The 22,611-nt window shown below is 31.5% G+C and overlaps 1 protein-coding gene across 1 annotated transcript; it reads left to right on the top strand.

The window, feature by feature from the left end:
- Positions 1–383: 383 nt before the first annotated feature.
- Positions 384–21,871, top strand: LOC144838184 (uncharacterized). Its single transcript, XM_078693543.1, has 21 exons — positions 384–405; positions 694–1,248; positions 4,691–5,217; positions 5,642–5,785; positions 5,991–6,123; positions 6,259–6,288; positions 6,463–6,522; positions 10,023–10,058; positions 10,593–10,655; positions 11,132–11,176; positions 11,459–11,521; positions 12,971–13,006; positions 13,547–13,609; positions 14,086–14,130; positions 14,413–14,475; positions 15,091–15,132; positions 16,684–16,710; positions 17,618–17,674; positions 18,923–19,465; positions 19,640–19,697; positions 20,338–21,871. The coding sequence occupies exons 1-20, from the start codon at positions 384–386 to the stop codon at positions 19,657–19,659; spliced, it is 2,574 nt and encodes an 857-aa protein (XP_078549669.1). The 3' UTR covers positions 19,660–19,697; positions 20,338–21,871.
- Positions 21,872–22,611: the final 740 nt, after the last annotated feature.

Genomic DNA, 22,611 nt, shown 5'->3' with positions numbered 1-22,611 from the left:
TGTCTTCTGGTCCAGGTGTGTCTTCTGGTGCAGGTGTGTCTTCTGGTGCAGGTGTGTCTTCTGGTCCAGGTGTGTCTTCTGGTCCAGGTGTGTCTTCTGGTGCAGGTGTGTCTTCTGGTGCAGGTGTGTCTTCTGGTACAGGTGTGTCGTCTGGTGCAGGTGCATGGAACCGAGGTATTAGGCAAGGTGATAATACTACTTAAATTTAGAAAATATATATAAAAATAAATATAAATTTATGCTTTTTTAATACAGATACAATGCAACATTTTCACAGGAAATGTCTTGAATATGTGACCTACTATTCCCTACTATTCTACTCATAGACTGGAATCGTCATGGTCAATAAAAACAATAACACGATATTATTGCTCTTACTGACCATGACTTCATTTGATTGCACGTGTGAAAATATTATTTTCATCAAAGTCAGCATATATGGTTATCCTATAGTTCTAGTATTAAAACTTTTTAGATTTTCTTTGTTTTATGTATGAAAAATGCATATTTATCTAATTATTGTCGTGTGTAAATGGGCCTATATTTCAAGTTTTAGTTGATAGAAAGATTTTTTTTTTATCATTGTCAGTGCTGTCATAGTTTTGCACAATATATATTTTAAATCTCATTTTGATTGGAATCAGTGAAAATAATAATCATTTTCAAAATAATGACCATTAATTTTATTTGCAGATTCTAAAACTTACAACAATTTCCGAATCCTAAAAGCTAATCTTGATAAATGCTTTGTCGGTGAAAGTTACCGTTGGCTAAGGTTCCTACTATTTTATCATTTGGATGTCAGTAAAATTACAAATCAAGATTTTAATGCAAATGACTTGCTCAATGAACTTGAAGACAAAGGTTTAATCTCGCCAACCAATGTTAATTTGCTGTTAGAGGTCACGAAAACATCTGAAATAGCACAAGCCAAAGATCTTGTATCAAAGTATATAACAGACAACAAAGTTGAGAATAAACATACTGGTAAAAAATTCAAGTTGTCGCCTTACAGAAAGCAACTGTTTAAGACCTTGAAACGACTTGACCCAGATGCATTACATAATGTTACTGCTTACTATAAATTGACAAAATATAACTTCTCCAATGTATGGGATACAGTTTTTTATCTGGAGCAAGAGGAAGAATTAGTAGATGATCCAGACAAAATACAAATATTTGCAGATCGTCTTGGAAGAAAAGCAAGAAAAATACTGTTGGAGTATATTGTTGTTACAGAATTTGAAGGTAATTGTAATGTAACTACTCATATCTTTCATTTGTTTTAAAATTTTACATGATGTTAATTTAGTTTTTTAAAAAAAACATGAAAAATATTCCAATTGAACAGTCAAATGAGTTACTGAGTTTCCTATTTTTACATGCGCTGATAATTGGTTGTACATCGAATATATGACGTCATATATATTATTATTTACTCCTATTCTTCTTAATTTTAATAATAGAAAATTATGATTTATGCTGTCAAAAGCATGTTTGAGATCAACGAAGCAACACAATATTCTACGCCTTTTTTTACTTAGATATTTTTGAATTATGCTGTTAAGAATTAAAATATTATCTAATGTGCGAAAACCTGATTGTTCTTGATAAATAATGTTATTGTTTTCAGTATGGTTAGTTATTCTAGTGTTAAGGATGTTTAAAAATATTTTGCCAAGAATTGGAATTAGAGAAATGCCCCTATATTAAATACTAGGCTAAGCCATGGAGGAACCCTCCATGGCTAGGCTTACCAAATATTTATTTTGTTTTCAAATTTAGCACCAGCTGAACCACTGTTTCAATAGAAAAAAAAAATATTCCTTGGCTGTACTGCTAATAACTAATTGTACTGTATATTCAGTACATTGGGTGGGGTTTTAAACACCAAGCCCTTCCAAGTCCCACAAAGTATAACTAAGCTCTACCAATGTATAAAGTGTATATTTTACAAAATATTTATATTATACAAGCATGCAGAGTGTTAATTGCATTTTAATCAATAAATACATTTAGAGCAATTATGACACATTGTACATTCTAGGCTGATGGATTATTTAAATTTTTTTATTATTATTATTTTACAAAAGTAAAGACATGCATTCACTTTATGTCCACTGCCTCTGCAAGAAAAGTATATTATTTATTAAGTTTGGTTTTGCTCTTGTCAGCATCATAATGTTATCAGACAATACATTTTCCTTACTAAATCTTTTTGTTGCGGTTCTTCAATTCTTCTTCAATTTAGTGTGAATGGCATTACTCCTGTACTATTCGGTGAGGTTGAATATTTTAAAGCATGAACTTATTCTGTACATATGAGCCTATTCACAGACTTAAACCTATTCATATTACTATGAATTCATTCACAATCATGATGAACTTATTCATAAATATGATTTTTTAAATAAAATATAAAAACCACTTTATAAGACCACGGATTACATTTTCGATTCATCAAAGGAACATGTATACCAGTAAATCTTATTACAAAACATCTTGGATAAATCTGGATACTCATAAATATATTTCTAAATTTGAAAATAGTGTATGTTACAGTTTGCAACAACATATCATTTTCTTTAGATTCCTATACAATACAAGTACAGTAATGATATTTCCTTATACATATTTTTACATTTAGTCCAACAGTTTTGAACATCTTTACAACGTAAAGATATTTTCATACTCATCTTCAATATTACATCGTTCAAAATGGTATACAAGAAATTAAATAATGCAGGGAGTTAAAAATAAAATTATCTAATTTCCAAATTTCATTCCAACTCAATTCATACATATCTTTTCCATTTTTCTTAATTTTATGATATACATAATTGTTTTCATGATCAGTTCTCAATTAATATGTTAGACATCTCAATACAAATAAATTTTGTTATATATCAGAATATCATAGACATTGGTTGTGGTTGAAAATTTTAGATAGGCCGTGAAAACGAACCCCCTCTAATTACTATGATATTCTGATATATAACCAATTTTTTTTATTTATGTCTAACATAGAGTTGAGAACTTATCGATTATGAAAATATTGATGAATATCAATATAGAACTTAAAAAAAACAGAGGGGACATTCTAGCAAAGGGAGGGTTGAAAATTGTAGATAGGCCGCATGAAAATGACTGTTAAAGATAGGATATTAGTAAGCTGTCTCCTAAGGCGTTGCAGTACTGTTGCATATCGTTCCACTCTTAAACTATATTCTGTAATTGATTCATCATACACTTCATATAACAAGGTAAGTTTAATATATACAGCTGATGATTGTACTGGCATAGTGTTCCTTAAGTATTTCCCATGCCTCTTTACCTTTATCTGGAGTGTTACGCATGTCACGATCATCTTTTTTCAAATTTCTGAGTACGCTTTCAAGTTGGGCGCATCGTCTGATGGTGTTGCCTTGCCAGTTATTGTGTCTGTCAATTTTATTCCAGCCAGATGGGCTAGTAGAAAATGAGTGGACCATAATGTTCTGCTTCCCCGTCAAAATAAAGTCGCTTAGAGCTTGTGATGCTGGGCCCACAACCTGTTGGATTTGGCTCGGCCATTTTAGGTTAGGTCCTAACATGTGAAGGACACCAACACTCAATTGAAATTAATTGCAAAAATAGTATTTCTATGCTATGTACGCTATGTGCACAAAAGTGCAAACAATTTTGTTATGCTCAAAATGCGAAATTGATTTTGAGCATTTTTAACACACTATTTTTATTTTATAAAAGAGGCATTCCACAGTAATTGCGACATAAGTTGACAATTTTAAAATTGTGTATTGTGCTGTACATAAATTTGAACATATTCAGATTCAGATTTGATTTATTAAGTCATTCATACATAGTACAATGTTAATTGTTTTCTTGGCAGAAAAACACAAACAAAACAATACACATAGAGCATATTTAATGTATGTACAACTAGAGGGTACTCTGAGAGTACAAACCTCCGCCTACTGTAAAATTCCCCTACATAAAATGTCCCCGGAAATTAGTTCTAAGTGTAAATAGGCTAACTGCACACTACAAAGTTGAGAATGATACTGTATGTAATTGTTCTGTTAGGATACTATGACACATATGTCAATGTAGACAATTAACCATTACAGTGTGTTATATGCATAGATGTGATTGCAGAAAACATGCAATGAAATAATAGGAATAAAGATTGTTTCAATTCATTTCCAAAATATTTTAAAATAAAACTAGTTTGTTAATAAATATAATTAATGAAAAGTAATTCAGTCATGTGGAGAGTCATAAGTTCTATTTAATCAATTTATCAATCTTATGAAATATATATTTAACGTTCATCATATCTAGAAAGTAAAAAGTCTAAACATAATTTAAAAACACAGTGTAAATATCTACAATAGAATTGAGTATTGTATATACTGTTCATATAGTTATGAATAAGCTAGTGTAATGTTGATCAACAACAGAAACTGGCCACAATAAAAAAAAAACCATGAAAAGCTTTTTTGTTATGTAACTTTGTTTAAAATATAACTATAATATATAAATAATTTCTGCATGATATAAATAAACACATGTGTATGATACATCAGTTTGAAATAAAAGAATTTGCATTGTGTAATGAAGACAATTGTGGCAATGGCTATTTATCAAATACCATTAAAGTAATATCTTACAGTAGATTTCTATTCTGCAGATAAAATTATGGAGGTAATTGTGGGCTCTACTGGTGGAACACTTCATCTTAAGGAGGCAGACATCAAGTTGCAGATATATGCTGGAGCAATTGAAGGGAAGAAAGTTAAAGTATCACTAGAACATTGTTTTGAGGAAACAGACATGCCTCTACTTCATCCTCATGAAACCATTATATCACCTATTGTTAAATGTGGACCAGAAGGCACCATCTTCAACAAGCCCTGTTTACTGTCATTTCCACACGATGCTATAAATGAAGAGTTTTGGGAATTCACTCTACTTGTTAAAGATCGCATTCAAGATGAATGGAAACAAATAGCATTGAAAAGTGATAAAAAGGATGTACAGTTTACTTTAAGCAAAGGTCTATGTTGTATAACGTTAAATCATTTCACTTTTTTTACACTAAAGGGTCTAGAAAAATTATTTCGTGGTATAAAAACAATGTCATTATTAGTTTTTGGAAAGATGCTTGGTGTTGAATATCAACTTGAAACAATACTTTGTAAGCCGTCAGATAATCAGGTAATTACTATTTGTTAAACTGCATTTGAATAATGTATATATCTTATTTTACTGTTTAAAATATAGACATTAACTATTAAATACAGTAGTTGCTTTGTCACAATTTATTCTAGAAAGGATAGATCTTGTATTTTATCAATAATGCTGTAGCTAGAGAAAACATTGAATTAATTAAATTAAATTGTCATTTTTATTTATTTTAAAAATGAAAAGTGCAAGAAAAAAAATGCATTGTGATACACCTAACTCCAGATCTGGGTGTTCACAGGCACCTACATTTAAAATTATTATAATTTTATGTAATAATTAACTACACTGTCAAGATGTAAACATGATTGCATTGTCTAGCCTGCTCTTCCTTCGAATAATTATCAAGAAACAATGTACCAATAAAAATAACATATTAAATGCGTTGTTTGTACAGGCAATAGAACAAGAACACATGCGAAGTGGTGAGCAGATGTTAAGATCACCTGTAGAAATACTCTCTATATATAATGACATGAACATTACTGTTGAAGTATTAGACAATAAATGGAAAATTCAAGAGGCCTCTAAAAAACCACAGGTAAAAACATGTGTTGAATAAAAATGTAATACTATATACATTATTATACAAATTATAGATATTATACAGCATCACTATGGTAGGTTGAAATGGAGAAGTATATAATTATATTAAATCTAGGACCCTAGAATAGGCAGCCGAGTATCTTAATCAACAAAGTACAACTCTGCACATCAAATCATTTTTTATATGACTTTTTTTGTAGATTGTCCGCGCTAATTACCTATGGCATACAAGACCAACAAAGACGTTTCTTTTATTAAGAGGTAATTTATTATTAAAGGCAAGAGTGTTACTGTCACAGGAGTCAAATAATATTGATCCAGTACTTGTGAATTGTAAGTATTTGAAATTCTTTGGTAAAAAAACCGAATATGATGTGTTCATAAAACACAGTAAGTGTCTTTGGTTGCAAATATATACAAATAATCTGTGTTTGTTTTATATTGAAATAATTATTTTATTTGTTACAGGTGTTGTTAATACATCAAAACAAACCTTGGGTATGTTATTTATTCATTCTCTTGTACTAATCTATACATTGTTATAATGTTCCATTCCACAGCACAGAAAACTGGCATTCTGTACTACAAAAAATGTACTTATTTAGTGCTACCTGTACCTATAAATAAGAAAAGCCATGCCTTATTTAAAATTTCTTTATTGATTATTTATAGGCAGTAGTAAAGACATAAATGAAGGAGCATCATTGAGTAACCAATGTCATCCAAGTGAAGGTAAGTTACTAGTAGATAATATAATAATATGATTATTGTCCAAATGATGATGATGAAGTTAGAATACTGATAGTGATGACTTTAGAATTGTAATATTTCTCTCTAAAATGTCAGATTAACAGGCATCTATATATTAATGCTACTAAATTTTTCGCGTAATTTTATGTATCTCCTCCAAAACCACAGAAAGGTACGTTCTCACATTTGGCACACTGATGTTTATTGAGGGGCCGCACACGATAGGCTATGTCACTTTCCTGAATTTTAAGGATAAACACTAAAAAAAGGCCAAAAATAGCAGTAATTTGACATCTCAGCGACTATGTTACGTCACTGTATAAACTACGCAACCTCCTCTACAAACACCATGCTGGGCCGCTAAATAAACAGTCTTTAGTCAACCGTATCGAATGATCGCGCCGTTGAAGTTTTAATTAATTACACCTATCCTTGGAACAGAATGTGTTTTGTAAATCACGGTTTGGCTCAGTGAGCAAATCGCCGTGACCATTGATATCAATGCTTAGTATGTTCGAGTTCAATCCGCGACATGTGTAATAATTAAGTATCACCGTTTAAAGCTAAAAATCAAAACTAAACCACAATGTAATTACAAAACTAGCAAAAAAGATACGAAAAAATACACACAAAAAAATGTAAATGAAAAAAAAAAAAAAGAAACACACACATTAATAAAACGAATCTACTTTTTGTGTTGAGTCCGTAATCATAATCTTAATTCGATAACTTACCAATTCATATTTTATCATTAAAATGTTTTAATCTCTGCCGACTGATTGAAAGAAGTCTGTCCCGCTCATGCACTTTCTGGGGCGCACCCCAAATCCAGTATTGCTTTCATTTTGTAGCTTGCAGATATTTCAAAGTAAAGGAATACTCCGTGTACAACAAAATCAATGGCTGTAAGTAGTTCCGAATTGTATTGTTGACAGTTTGTTTGTTTTAAAAAAAACAATTTGTCTGACCGGGAAGCGATTTTTTATTTCGTACAGAAGTTCGGACCCCTTATGTGAAAGATAGTTAAGTTCCTAAATATAACTAAACCTAACCCTCTAAATAATCTCTCTCACTATAAAGTAAAAAGCACTTGCTCATCGGATTCGAACCCCATACATCGACATGTAAAGTCCTTAGCCTAATCCACTCGACTACACAGACGGCTCGACAGAAAACCTTTGTATTAGCGAATTGTTAGCTCATTTCTAACGTAGCTTATGGACGTGATTAATGAATATTCATGTTTATTTTGTGACGTCTCATGAGGGGTCCCCAACTTATGTACGAAAGGAAATATCGTGGCCGGGAAAAGTAAGCATTTAATATACTTAATAATCATGCCATGCGAATTATTATTATTAAGGTAGACCACAATTTAATTACAAAAGTAGCAAGTACGTAACAAATCTCCCATACAAACACATTGCAAAATATCAAAACCAGTGAAATAAAAATAAAATGTAAATAAATAAATTTAACAATTCGTGTTTCCGCAGCAATGTGTTTTTAATTCGATTTTTGTCCACTTTTTTATCTCTACGTATCAAATAATTTAATACACCACGAAAAACACCCAAAATAATATAGTTAGGCATTTTTATACTTTTGTTAGTGTTTGCGCGCATCATCTAATTTACACAGCACAATTTTTCTTTAGCGTCTTTTATTTTCCAGTCAAAACTAAAGTCAGAGTTCTATATCCACTGTACTATTGCTTTAATTTTTTAGCCTACATATTGAAGTGAAGGAATAGTGTATAACAAACCAATGGCCGTAAATACAGTAGTTCCAAATTTTATTTGTGATACAATTTGTTTTATTTTAATAATTTGTCAAAGTACTTTTATCAAAGTGCGCTGTTATTATACTTGCCCATGCAAAGTATATACTGTAACCACATATTAAGGCAGGAAAAACGGGTTACTGCTAGTAGAAATTAATTTTAAACCGCCCAGTGATATATTGAAATTTAATTAATTAATTTGAAATGACAAATCTGTGAGAATGAGAAAAAGATTGGCTTGTAGGGAAGATAGTAAAGGCTTACCCCAGTGATGAGTGAGAGTAGTAGATGTAAAAGTAGACGAGAAGGTTTATAAGTATGATCAATGTAGTTTAAGTGAGTTATAATACGTTTATGATAACGTGTTGAGTTTGCATTGTTTAAGTTAAATTTGCATTATTAATTTATTTTTTAATGAGATTTCCTCATTGCTGGGGGAATTTATAGGAGAATTCATAGCAAATCCGAGTTGTAGCACGCACCCAGGAATTATGTCAGTTGCTATCCCGGATGTTGAACGTGCATGAATATTGTAGTAGTTTGGAAAGGACTGAAAAGAAACGAAAGTTAATAAACGCTAACCAGTGAATACTAAAGTTTATGAATGCTAACCAGTACCAGTTTAATATATGTTTAGTTACTAAATGAGTGTATTTTGACGGGTCGAAAGTATGACAGTAGGCTTATGCTAGGGATTTGCCTGACAAACAATTTGAATTGTAAGGAAAGTATCTTTTATAATGAACAATAAGCACTGAAATCTTGTTTCTGAATAATTCATCTCAAATACAGGCGAATCCCAGTTCTTATTGTTCATTATAAAAGATACTTACCTTACAAGAAGAATCATTATTGATAATATATACATTGTTACAACATGTTGCTATTAGCTGTGATACCTTCATTCCTCTTACCAGTAGTAGTACTATCAGAATCATTATTGATAATCTATACATTGTTACAACATGCTGCTATTAGCTGTGATATCTTCATTCCTCTTACCAGTAGTAGTACTATCAGAATCATTATTGATAATCTATACATTGTTACAACATGCTGCTATTGGCTGTGATATCTTCATTCCTCTTACCAGTAGTAGTACAATCAGAATCATTATTGATAATCTATACATTGTTACAACATGCTGCTATTAGCTGTGATATCTTCATTCCTCTTACCAGTAGTAGTACTAGTAGAATCATTATTGATAATCTATACATTGTTACAACATGCTGCTATTAGCTGTGATATCTTCATTCCTCTTATTAGTAGTAGTACTATCAAAATCATTATTGATAATCTATACATTGTTACAACATGCTGCTATTAGCTGTGATATCTTCATTCCTCTTACCAGTAGTAGTACTAGCAGAATCAATATTGATAATCTCTACTTAGATAATGAAATAAAATATTAACAATCTATTTACTAAGGTCAAGATATTTAGAATAAAAAATGTTAATGTTGGAGGTTAAATATTATAAACATATTTATTTTTTTTTATTTGAGAAGAGTTTATGTTGGCTATTAGGTTTGTATCTGTCTAGGATGCAACACAACAATATAGGCACAACATACTGTAATTAATTTGACAAGTGAATAAGCTCAGATGAGCTGTGCATTGAATCTTTGTGTGCATCCATGAGATACTTTGCTGGACCCAATGGCGTCAACTAATATTTGTTATTTTATTTGCAGATGAAACTGAAAGAAAAAGAAGAAATTCAGATCAAGGTAATTGATTGAAATAAGTAGATAAGTTTTGCAAAATGTTGTACTTTTATTGACTTAATGATATTTAATTATAATAAAGTATTTGCCTTTGTTAATGCTGTGCTGCCCTCAATGGCGAGTGTTTGGATCTCTAGGATGCAACACAAGAACATTGGCACAACAATAGTAATTTGACCAAGTGAAGGATTGGATAAGCCCACATGAGCTGTCGCTTGTTGTAGATTACTCGCATGGCAATTTCATATTTGTACTTATAGTTAAACATCGTATGCAGTGGATACTGCTTGTAAATTCCCCCTTCCCGCTATACTATCAGCTGAATCCATCATAAGCAGACACCTCCATAATAAACTAGTAATCAAGTATTTGCCTTTGTTAATGCCAATGAATTAGTGCATTTTATTTTAGTTCTAAAGGCAACAACAGAACTCGCTGTCGACATAATTCAACAGCACAGACAACTGTAAAAAGGCATTGTGTACTATAAACATTTTCCTAATTCGTAAATGTACATCTCATTTTGATCCTTTTTAGGCAGTAGTGATGAGGACCAAAATGAAGGCACATCATTGAGTCACCAATCTCAACCAAGAGAAGGTAAGTTACTAGTGGATAAAAATTATGATATGAAAAAGTCTCTCAATCTATGGAAACACATGGTGTACTGGTAACCTGAATTTACTAGTATTTATTTGTACTCTGCACACCTTCGAGCAATATATAATATAATAATAAAAACCTTTAAACAATATAATCATATATTATAGTCTCTAGTATGCAACACAAGAGCGTAGGCACAACATAAGTAATTTGACCAATGACAAGTGAAGGATTGGATAAGCTCAGATGAGCTGTCGCTTGTTGTAAATTACTCGCATAGTAATTTTATCTTTGTGTCTCAAGTGATTATAGTTAAACATTGTATGCAGTGGATACCTCTTGTAAGTCCCCCCTCCCCCTATACTATCAGCTGAATTTGTCATAAGCAAACCCCTCTATAAAATAATTTTTCTGGACCCAAAGGTGTCCACTTACAGAAGGTTCAACTGTAATATTTTTTATTTTATTTGCAGATGAAATTGGGCCAATGGGAAAAAAAAGAAGGAAAACCGGTCAAGGTGATTAATTGAAATTAGTATATTTAAGCTAAATAGATATTTAAAAATATAATTATACCTATGTTTTACTTATCGTAACATAATAAACTAGTAATCAAGTTTGTTAATGCCAATGAATTAGTGCATTTTATTTTAGCAAATGATAATTTATCAATGTTCTAAAGGCAACAACAGAACTCGCTGTCGACATAATTCAACAGCACAGACAACTGTAAAAAGGCATTGTGTACTATAAATATTTTCCTAATTTGAAAATACACATCTTATTTTGGTCTTTTTTAGACAGTAGTGATGAGGACCAAAATAAAGGCACATCATCCAGTCACCAATCTCAACAAAGAGAAGGTAAGTTACTAGTAGATAAATATTATGATACGAAAAGAGATTCTCAAACTTACAACTTTACTTCCTTTATGGAAACACATGGTATATACCCCTAACCTGACTTTTACTAGTGTTTATTTGCACTCTATTTATTTTTGTTGCATCGCGGCATGGTCAAAGCTAGGCTTAGCCTTGCCAAAGTGAATATAAAATGATGTTCCGGAAAGTAGGCATGGGGATATTAGGTAGGTCTAAGTCTTCAGCCTAGTCCAAAATGCTGATTGGACTAGGATAGGCCTACTGAGAATGAAAAACCATCAGTATAGAGATAGTAGTATGCCTAGTCCCACGTCTGCTACAGTGTGAGCCTACTAGTACTAGTAGTAGAGGCAGGGGAGTCCTCTATTCATTTTTTTACGTTACGACAGCGTTTTAACTCTAACGTTCAACGCTAGATAATCTATACATTGTTACAACATGCTGCTATTGGCTGTGATATCTTCATTCCTCTTACCAGTAGTAGTACTATCAGAATCATTATTGATAATCTATACATTGTTACAACATGCTGCTATTGGCTGTGATATCTTCATTCCTCTTACCAGTAGTAGTACTATCAGAATCATTATTGATAATCTATACATTGTTACAACATGCTGCTATTGGCTGTGATATCTTCATTCCTCTTACCAGTAGTAGTACTAGCAGAATCATTATTGATAATCTATACATTGTTACAACATGCTGCTATTGGCTGTGATATCTTCATTCCTCTTACCAGTAGTAGTACTATCAGAATCATTATTGATAATCTATACATTGTTACAACATGCTGCTATTAGCTGTGATATCTTCATTCCTCTTACCAGTAGTAGTACTATCAGAATCATTATTGATAATCTATACATTGTTACAACATGCTGCTATTAGCTGTGATATCTTCATTCCTCTTATTAGTAGTAGTACTATCAAAATCATTATTGATAATCTATACATTGTTACAACATGCTGCTATTAGCTGTGATATCTTCATTCCTCTTACCAGTAGTAGTACTATCAGAATCATTATTGATAATCTATACATTGTTACAACATGCTGTTATTAGCTGTGATATCTTCATTCCTCTTACCAGTAGTAGTACTAGCAGAATCAATATTGATAATCTCTACTTAGATAATGAAATAAAATATTAACAATCTATTTACTAAAGATATTTAGAATAAAAAATGTTAATGTTGGAGGTTAAATATTATAAACATATTTATTTTTTTTTATTTGAGAAGAGTTTATGTTGGCTATTAGGTTTGTATCTGTCTAGGATGCAACACAAGAATATAGGCACAACATACTGTAATTAATTTGACAAGTGAATAAGCTCAGATGAGCTGTGCATTGCATCTTTGTGTGCATCCATGAGATACTTTGCTGGACCCAATGGTGTCAACTAATATTTGTTATTTTATTTGCAGATGAAACTGAAAGAAAAAGAAGAAATTCAGATCAAGGTAATTGATTGAAATAAGTAGATAAGTTTTGCAAAATGTTGTACTTTTATTGACTTAATGATATTTAATTATAATAAAGTATTTGCCTTTGTTAATGCTGTGCTGCCCTCAATGGGGAGTGTTTGGATCTCTAGGATGCAACACAAGAACATTGGCACAACAATAGTAATTTGACCAATGACAAGTGAAGGATTGGATAAGCCCACATGAGCTGTCGCTTGTTGTAGATTACTCGCATGGCAATTTCATCTTTGTGCTTATAGTTAAACATCGTATGCAGTGGATACCGCTTGTAAATTCTCCCTTCCCGCTATACTATCAGCTGAATCCATCATAAGCAGACACCTCCATAATAAACTAGTAATCAAGTATTTGCCTTTGTTAATGCCAATGAATTAGTGCATTTTATTTTAGTTCTAAAGGCAACAACAGAACTCGCTGTCGACATAATTCAACAGCACAGACAACTGTAAAAAGGCATTGTGTACTATAAACATTTTCCTAATTCGTAAATGTACATCTCATTTTGATCCTTTTTAGGCAGTAGTGATGAGGACCAAAATGAAGGCACATCATTGAGTCACCTATCTCAACCAAGAGAAGGTAAGTTACTAGTGGATAAAAATTATGATATGAAAAAGTCTCTCAATCTATGGAAACACATGGTGTACTGGTAACCTGAATTTACTAGTATTTATTTGTACTCTGCACACCTTCGAACAATATATAATATAATAATAAAAACCTTTAAACAATATAATCATATATTATAGTCTCTAGTATGCAACACAAGAGCGTAGGCACAACATAAGTAATTTCACCAATGACAAGTGAAGGATTGGATAAGCTCAGATGAGCTGTCACTTGTTGTAAATTACTCGCATAGTAATTTTATCTTTGTGTCTCAAGTGATTATAGTTAAACATTGTATGCAGTGGATACCTCTTGTAAGTCCCCTCTCCCCCTATACTATCAGCTGAATTTGTCATAAGCAAACCCCTCTATAAAATAATTTTTCTGGACCCAAAGGTGTCCACTTACAGAAGGTTCAACTGTAATATTTTTTATTTTATTTGCAGATGAAATTGGGCCAATGGGAAAAAAAAGAAGGAAAACCGGTCAAGGTGATTAATTGAAATTAGTATATTTAAGCTAAATAGATATTTAAAAATATAATTATACCTATGTTTTACTTATCGTAACATAATAAACTAGTAATCAAGTTTGTTAATGCCAATGAATTAGTGCATTTTATTTTAGCAAATGATAATTTATCAATGTTCTAAAGGCAACAACAGAACTCGCTGTCGACATAATTCAACAGCACAGACAACTGTAAAAAGGCATTGTGTACTATAAACATTTTCCTAATTTGAAAATATACATCTTATTTTGGTCTTTTTTAGACAGTAGTGATGAGGACCAAAATAAAGGCACATCATCCAGTCACCAATCTCAACAAAGAGAAGGTAAGTTACTGGTAGATAAATATTATGATACGAAAAGAGATTCTCAACCTTACAACTTTACTTCCTTTATGGAAACACATTGTATATACCCCTAACCTGACTTTTACTAGTGTTTATTTGCACTCTATTTATTTTTGTTGCATCGTGGCATGGTCAAAGCTAGGCTTAGCCTTGCCAAAGTGAATATAAAATGATGTTCCGGAAAGTAGGCACAGGGATATTAGGTAGGTCTAAGTCTTCAGCCTAGTCCAAAATGCTGATTGGACTAGGATAGGCCTACTGAGAATGAAAAACCATCAGTATAGAGATAGTAGTATGCCTAGTCCCACGTCTGCTACAGTGTGAGCCTACTAGTACTAGTAGAAGAGGCAGGGGAGTCCTCTATTCATTTTTTTGTTGTAGATTACTTGCATAGCAATTTTATCTTTGTGTCTCAAGTGATTATAGTTAAACATGGTATGCAGTGCTCCTCCCCTCCCTTAATAAACACTCAATTGATACTATCAGCTGAATCTGTCATAAGTAGGCACTTTTATAAGCAGATACTTTTCTGGACCCAATGGTGTCCACTTACAGAAGGTTCAACTAGTGTAATATTTTTCATTTTATTTGCAGATGAAATTGGAAAGGGAAGAAAAAGAAGAAAAAGAGACCAAGGTGATTGAAATATTATATATCAGATAAATAGATTATTTAAAAAAAAATTTAAATTGTAAAAACTATGTTTTACTTTTATGAATGATAATTAACTATTATTATAACATGGGTTCAAAGATGTATAGTAGCCAATCAGATGCGCTGAAATAAATCACATGGCGCTCTTTATTTTTTCACTATCATGCGATCACTGAAGTGGAAAAAAAGCATAACACCACTGCGTGTAAATCATATGGCAGAGTATTACCGATCATGCTAGGCATTGTACCATTTTCTAGGCTAGACGGTGATTTGGTCGGCAAGCAAAGTGGTGATTGCTGCTCCTTAGGCCTTGTCGGTGATTTGGTCGCCGAGCAGAGTGGTGATAATAATTCATAGACCCATGTTGTAAAACAAATAACGCACAATTCTAAGTTTGTGCGTTACTGGAGATGCAACGCACTCTCTGGTATTAAAAATGTTGTGCAACATACACCATTGTAAATACCCTCAAGTTTGCCGCATCTCCTCTAACGCACAAATTTAGACTTGTGCGTTTATTTGTATAATAAATTATTTGTCTTTGTTAATATCAATGAATTTTATTTTAGCATAAGATGGGTACCATGATTTATTTAGTGCATACATGTTCTAGAAATGGATATGTGTATATGGCACGTCATTGTGAGAGTCTAACAAATACGCAGAGTATTTATATTATAATATCATGGACTTATAAAGCTCTGTATGTTGTGAAACCTCTCAAACAGTAGAAAATTGAGGAAAAAAACTAAACCCAAACCTAAGTATGTGATATGCCCTTGCAATGTGTGACTTGGCCCGTCATCCCCGACTCGAGTGCTTCCTACCCTAGTAAACAGAATATAACTATAACAAGATATCAAATTTATATTCATGAAAGTGTTTTGGTATTGCGACTCGTAAACAAGCTTAAATTTGGTAAATCACAAGGTCAAGATGGTATAACTTCTACTATGCTCAAGATAACTGCTACATTTATTGCTGAGCCGCTTTCAAAATTGTTTAATTTATCCCTCTCAACCGGTACCATTTCCAATGACTGGATGAAGGTCAACGTAATTCCTTTCCATAAATGAATTGGTATAGACAATTTTAAGTAGCAAATTTATATTAATGGTGGTTTTCATCGCTGTTGGTTTTGATCGAATAATAAAAATTAAAATGATGAAGGAAATAACAGAATGTGATGATGATCTAAAACACTTCAATGGTTTATAAAATACTTTGCTGCTTTTATTATAACATTTGAACATGTGATAATGTGCTGTTGTGTTGGCAATATAGAATTTGTATAGCATCCATTGAATTCATTTCATTTCATTCATTTTTTTCATCAAAAAAAAAAAATTATAAAACATGTAAAGATAAAATGCATAAAAGATGAAAAGGATCAACAACAAAAAGCTAAAAGCTTGTACAGGGTTGAAGACCTAAAACAGCTAATAATATAATAGGAAATATACAATATATTAAAATATATATATATATAAAGTAACATTATTTCATTATTGTATATTTTATTTGTTACAGATGATGTGGAGACAAGTTCAAATCAAGGTATGTTATATTAGGCCTATGTGTCGCTAATGTGATGTGCCCACATATGGACATGATGATGTCATATCACTACCATATTTGGGTATATCACTCATATTTGGGCACATCACACTTTTTTGTCAAATTTGTTTGATAGTGTAGACAGAGAGCTTTCAAGTTCAATATTGAATATCGAAACGTAGCAGGCTATAGGTGCTTGACCTTTGACAAGATCGCCTAAAATTTATAAATTAAACTTACGATACTTATTATTGTATATTCAGGAATAGCCGCTCCATAATCTCTTTGCTTTTCTTCTTTATATCTATATTTTATATTTTTTAATTTTTTAATTTATACTAACAAATATATTTTTATTAATATTATAATCATAACAATAAATATTTTTTAAAATATATATAAAATATTATTTATCGCATAATATACAGTCTAGGATAATTATTTGATATACAAAATCATTACACCCAACTACTATCTTCATCTCCTATATACGGAACATCATTTGGATAATAGAACAAATCACATATCTACACATAATCAAACATCGTATACTCTATCTCTAACAATATTTCAATCTTCTATCGACTAAAGCTGAAGTATAGTCGTTATCTCGGGACCGTTCTATGGTCACCACCAGGTAGGCTTACTTCATCAAGGCTTCTATGAATGGATGTACTGGTTGGGAGCAGAAAAGCTAATAGACCATACCCGGTACCGTTTTGATTACGATCAATCGGGAAATTACCTCACGACATCACACTTTTTATGTCAAACAAGTTTGATAGTGTATTAGTAATGCACTACTTTCTTAATGATCAAATCTCGATCATCCAGTGTAAAAGTGCCATGTATATAAACAAATCCTAACATACTTTAAACATATACTTCTCATTTTTATCATTTTTAGGTAGTAGTGATGAGGATGAAAGAGAAGGAACATCACTGAGTCACCAACAAAGTGAAGGTAAGATACTAGTAGATAAAGATAGTGATATTGTGGAACAATCTTCCTGATCCTATTAAAAATGCCTCCACTATCTATTTCAAAACCCATCTTTTTTCTTTGTAATTTCTTTCTGTTTCTTCTGTCAGCGCTTTGGGACAATCTTTTGATTGTATAAGCGCTTTATAAATCGAACAACACACACACACACACAATGATGATGAACAAGATTATAATAATTTTAAATTAAAAAATTTAAGTTGGTTATAATGATGATGATAATATACTCTCCCTAAAATTTATGATCATATTATTATAGCACCAAGAATATAATGTTGATTATTAAGTTTAAAACTAGACTTGAAAGTGATTTGTGCAAACCCAAAAAAAAAATGTTTGTGAAAATTTGTAATGTTCAAGATTTGTGGTTATTTTTTACCTGTTGGAGTTTTTGCGACGATAGCTTTCCATATATGATTGCATCAAATGACGATAGTACTGTACTTACACCAAATTTAGAATTGTTTATGGTCATCATGGTCTAGATGGCAAAGACAATTAGACTCACGGGTCTAGGCTAGCCTATAGCTAGTAACAGGGGTACCCATTCAGTAATACTAGTACTATACTAGTTTACTACAGTAGTACTAGCAAGGCCTATCCTGCGTGGGACACATAGTGTCATCACAGACGCATTCAATTCGAACCTGAACTAAACAAACTAGCATTAACACAAACGCATAAAATCAACAGTTCAAATTGAGAAATAGTTTTACAGCAATGCATTAATCTTTGTTGGGAACACATTGGGAAAGCAAAACCAAGGACATGCCTCTACCCGCCCGTGGCTTACGTACCAGCCTAGCTATGGCTGACTTCAGCCAACTACTGTCAAGTCCTTAATTTTAATTGTTTAATATACCAAAACTTGCCACATATAGCCAAGTCTAGAATGACACACATGTGATTTTTCCAGAACTTACAATATCAAGTTTTCCAAAGTTTACCGTAGTTTGATATTTATTATTGAACTTGATCTGAACCTGACATAATTCCACAATATTTTTATTTTGAAATAGTAGAGTGGAGAGAGAACATAACACAAATTTAACATTTACCTCAATTACTTTTTAATTTGTTTAATTTTTTTATGCTTTTACATTTTGTTGATAGTCTATACTTATTACCTATAATTAAACAAACAAATTATTTTCATTTTGGAAACAATAATAAAAAATAATAATAAATGTGCTATAATTTTATTTGCAGACAGGAACACAATTGCAGAATCGAAAACTTGCGACAATTTCCAAGATCTAAAAGCTGGTCTCAGTGGATGCTTTGACGGTGAAAAATACCATTGGCTAAGATTCCTACTATTTTCTCACTTGAGTGTCAGTGAAATTAAAAATCCACATTGCAATGGACATGAATTACTCAATGCACTTGAAGACAAAGGTTTCATCTCATCAACCAATGTTAACTTGCTGTTAGAGATTACAAATACATCTGAAATCCAAAAGGCCAAAGATCTTGTGTCAAAGTATATGACAGACAACAACATTCAGAATAGACATACTGGTAAAGCTAAGTTGTCACCTTACAGGAAGCGACTGTTCAAGGCCCTGAATCAAGTTGACCCAGATGCATTACATAATGTTACTGCTTACTATAAATTGACAAAATATAACTTCTCCAATGTATGGGATGCAGTTCTCCGTCTGGAGATTGAGCAAGAATTATCTGATGATTTAGACAAAATACAGATGTTTGCAGGTCGTCTTAGCAAAATAGCAAGAGACATACTACTTGGTAATGATATGTTAATAACATTACTAACTTTACTCTTCTTTAAGAACTGTAATAAAATATATTGTTATTGACTCGTTCATTCTTTAACCAGTTTACATTATAATTTAACCAAAATTAAATTTGGTTAAATTTTAATCATTAAAATTAGTAATGTCATTAACTGATTATTTACAGGCAATAATGAGAAGAAATAAGACAGCATCATCAAGTCACCAATGTGAACCAAGTGAAGGTAAATTATTCATAAATATTATGCAAGATTGGGAGATAAACATAAAAATTACATGATTTTAGTATGATTATTGACAAGATGATAATGACCAAGTAGTAATGAGGATTACTATGAAATTTATGATTTAAAACACAAAGAATATATTATGTAGAATATTAATAAAGGAATAAAAAAATAAGAGTGAGTAGTTTTGTTTTATACTATAGTTGTTTCTAAAAGCTGATTATAGATAGAAAATTATTGAATTATAATTATTATGTTATATCATCATATTCAAACAATGATTATGATTATTAAACAATAATTATAAAAATGCTGAATTTGTTACTTAAAATTGGAAATGATTTTGTGTTTTTTCGTGAATTTTTATTCATAAATCTTATCTACTTAATTTATTTCCTGAAATTGGAAATGATTTTGTGGTGTTTCATGAATTATACTGCAATCATATTCAAATAATGATTATGATTTCAACAATGATTATGATGCTAATCTATTGAATTTATTACATTGGAAAATATTGTGGTGTTTTATGAATTTATATTTATTATTCATGTTCTTAAAAAAACAATTACAATTTCCACAATAATCATGATAACTGTTATACTAAATTTATTGATACTGTTTTTCATTCGTATAGATCTCTCAGAGGATGATGAGGACTTAAGTCACAGACTTAGCCCAATGATGCAATAAACATGGACATTCTATTAATACAAATGTTAGATGGCGTTAAAAGTGTTGAAAACTGGTACCAGTAATATCTACCTGTGAACTCTTTTATCTGCCAATTGAGTAGTGATTTGGTTGCAATGTAATGTTAGCGTGTCATACCTCAATGTACAAAAGCACACTGTAGATTCCCTGGTATCCCAGACTTCAAACACACTAGTTATTGTCTGTGGTGTTTTCTTTCCAAAAACAAATTGCTGTCCCCTTATAATAGGATTAAATCAACCATTTGGCACTCTCAAACGTGTCCCTTTAATAGGGTTGTCCCCTGATTAGGAGTTGGCTGTAGTGTTGAAACATATATTTCCTCTCGTTTTATGAGAAAGTGTCCCCTGAATAGGGGTGTCCTAAAGAAGGGGTTTACTCCCGTGGTAAAGAGGAGGGGTTCTACTGTTGAAAGATTTATTATAAGATTTCAGTGTACTAAATGGTACATGAATGTTAGTAACAAAAATAAGATGACAAAACAAAATAACAATACTGGAATATTACAAAAAATAACAGTAGGCCTACAAGCATGTGGGTATAGAACATTGCTACTGTTCCTGCAGGCATTACATATTGCTATATTTAGAGATAAGACCATTTTAACTGTTTTTATATTTTGTTGTGCATTTATATTAGAGTCTCTAGGTTGAGATTACAGGCAAATCAAACGACAAACATACATTTTTTGAATAAGAATTGAGTTAGGTAAGAAGAATATGTGCTACCTCAGACCTCAATGCCATAAAAGAATAATGGATTAATAAATGAGTTGTAGATTATAATTAGGATGTCTTGAGGAACAAAATATCTCAACTTAAATAATATGCCTATTTTTTTTTCTTACATTTTGAAATAAACTATGAATATTATTTTTCCATGAAAGAAATTTATCAAACAAGCCTTTATCTACTTCATTGGTTACAACATACATTCTATAATTAAGAGATCCAATTTTGTTTAAAATGTTTCTTCTGTTTTGAAAAATAATCCAAAGGTCAAAGTCCACTCTTGATTCCCCTTTTTATTAAAAACAAAAATGTTCCCCTAAAGAAATTCAACCGACAACATTATAGTACAGTACAGTAAATGGACAGAGTTTATATTAAAAATAAAGAGGAAAAAACACCTAGGAACTGGAAGTAGTTGGAATGTCTTCCAATTTTTTTGTTTAACTTCAGAGAACCAGTTAATTATATAGTTTGTTAATTTATTTTTTTATATGCAGAATTACAAAAACAAAACGAACAAAAACATATGCAAATGAGACCAGGTAAACTGAAGAACAGAATCAGAGCCATATATATATAAAGTCGTAACTATATATATGGCTCTGAACAGAATTAAATCCTTGCACCCTCTAATCCTTACCGTACTAGACACAATTGTTGAATCCCACTGTGCTACAAACGCCTCCTTCTCTGTTTCATATTTGATCCGATTGTTAAACAACAATGCTTAAATCTAAATTAATGTTTGATGAATGAATTGTTTATAGTGTTCAATTTTTTTTTACATTACTAAATTATATTATTATATGAATAAATTTTATAATGTCTGTTTGTTGAATGAAATGTTTTATATTTTGATGTTTTTTCACTTTTAATTCAATTTTGTAAATTAAAACTCAATTCAGTATGCTGCTATGTTTTAATGTTATTCATATATTTTTTAATAAATACTAATGAATGAAAAACAATCATATTTGTTTATTTGTAAGGATAGTGTTTTTTTGAAGGGGGAGATTTTAACATCGAGGAGATCATTATATCAAATTGTACGTGCTAGCTATTGTTAAAAATGTATTGTTTATTATAGGAATAATATTATTCATTTCACAAACCCGCCGCCGGAGATCGAGTAATAAAGTTCTTCGATAATATTGCATGCAGCGATAAAATGTAGACAATTGTGATTGCGCCCTCTATAAAAAATAAAGTTTATCACCCACACCACACGGTTTATACAAAAGAATGTCAAAAGCAAGAAGTAAGTTTTGTTTCATTATTATCATACCATATCATATACGGAATTCTTTATACTCTATTGTTTTAATAGCAGGTCTTTTTTTGGATCTTATATTCGTATCCTAGGCTATAGGCCCTACCTAGCCTAGCTAGCTAACAAACTAGGCCTATGCTAGGCCAGGTCTCTAATAAGGCCTCTAGGCCTGTTGTGTTTCTCTATAATGACTCAC

This window comes from Antedon bifida, chromosome 3, assembly GCF_963402885.1.
Source record: "Antedon bifida chromosome 3, ecAntBifi1.1, whole genome shotgun sequence".
Taxonomy (NCBI): Eukaryota; Metazoa; Echinodermata; class Crinoidea; order Comatulida; family Antedonidae; genus Antedon; species Antedon bifida.
Note: the sequence above shows the minus strand (reverse complement) of the source record. Positions and strands in the feature narration are given on the sequence as shown.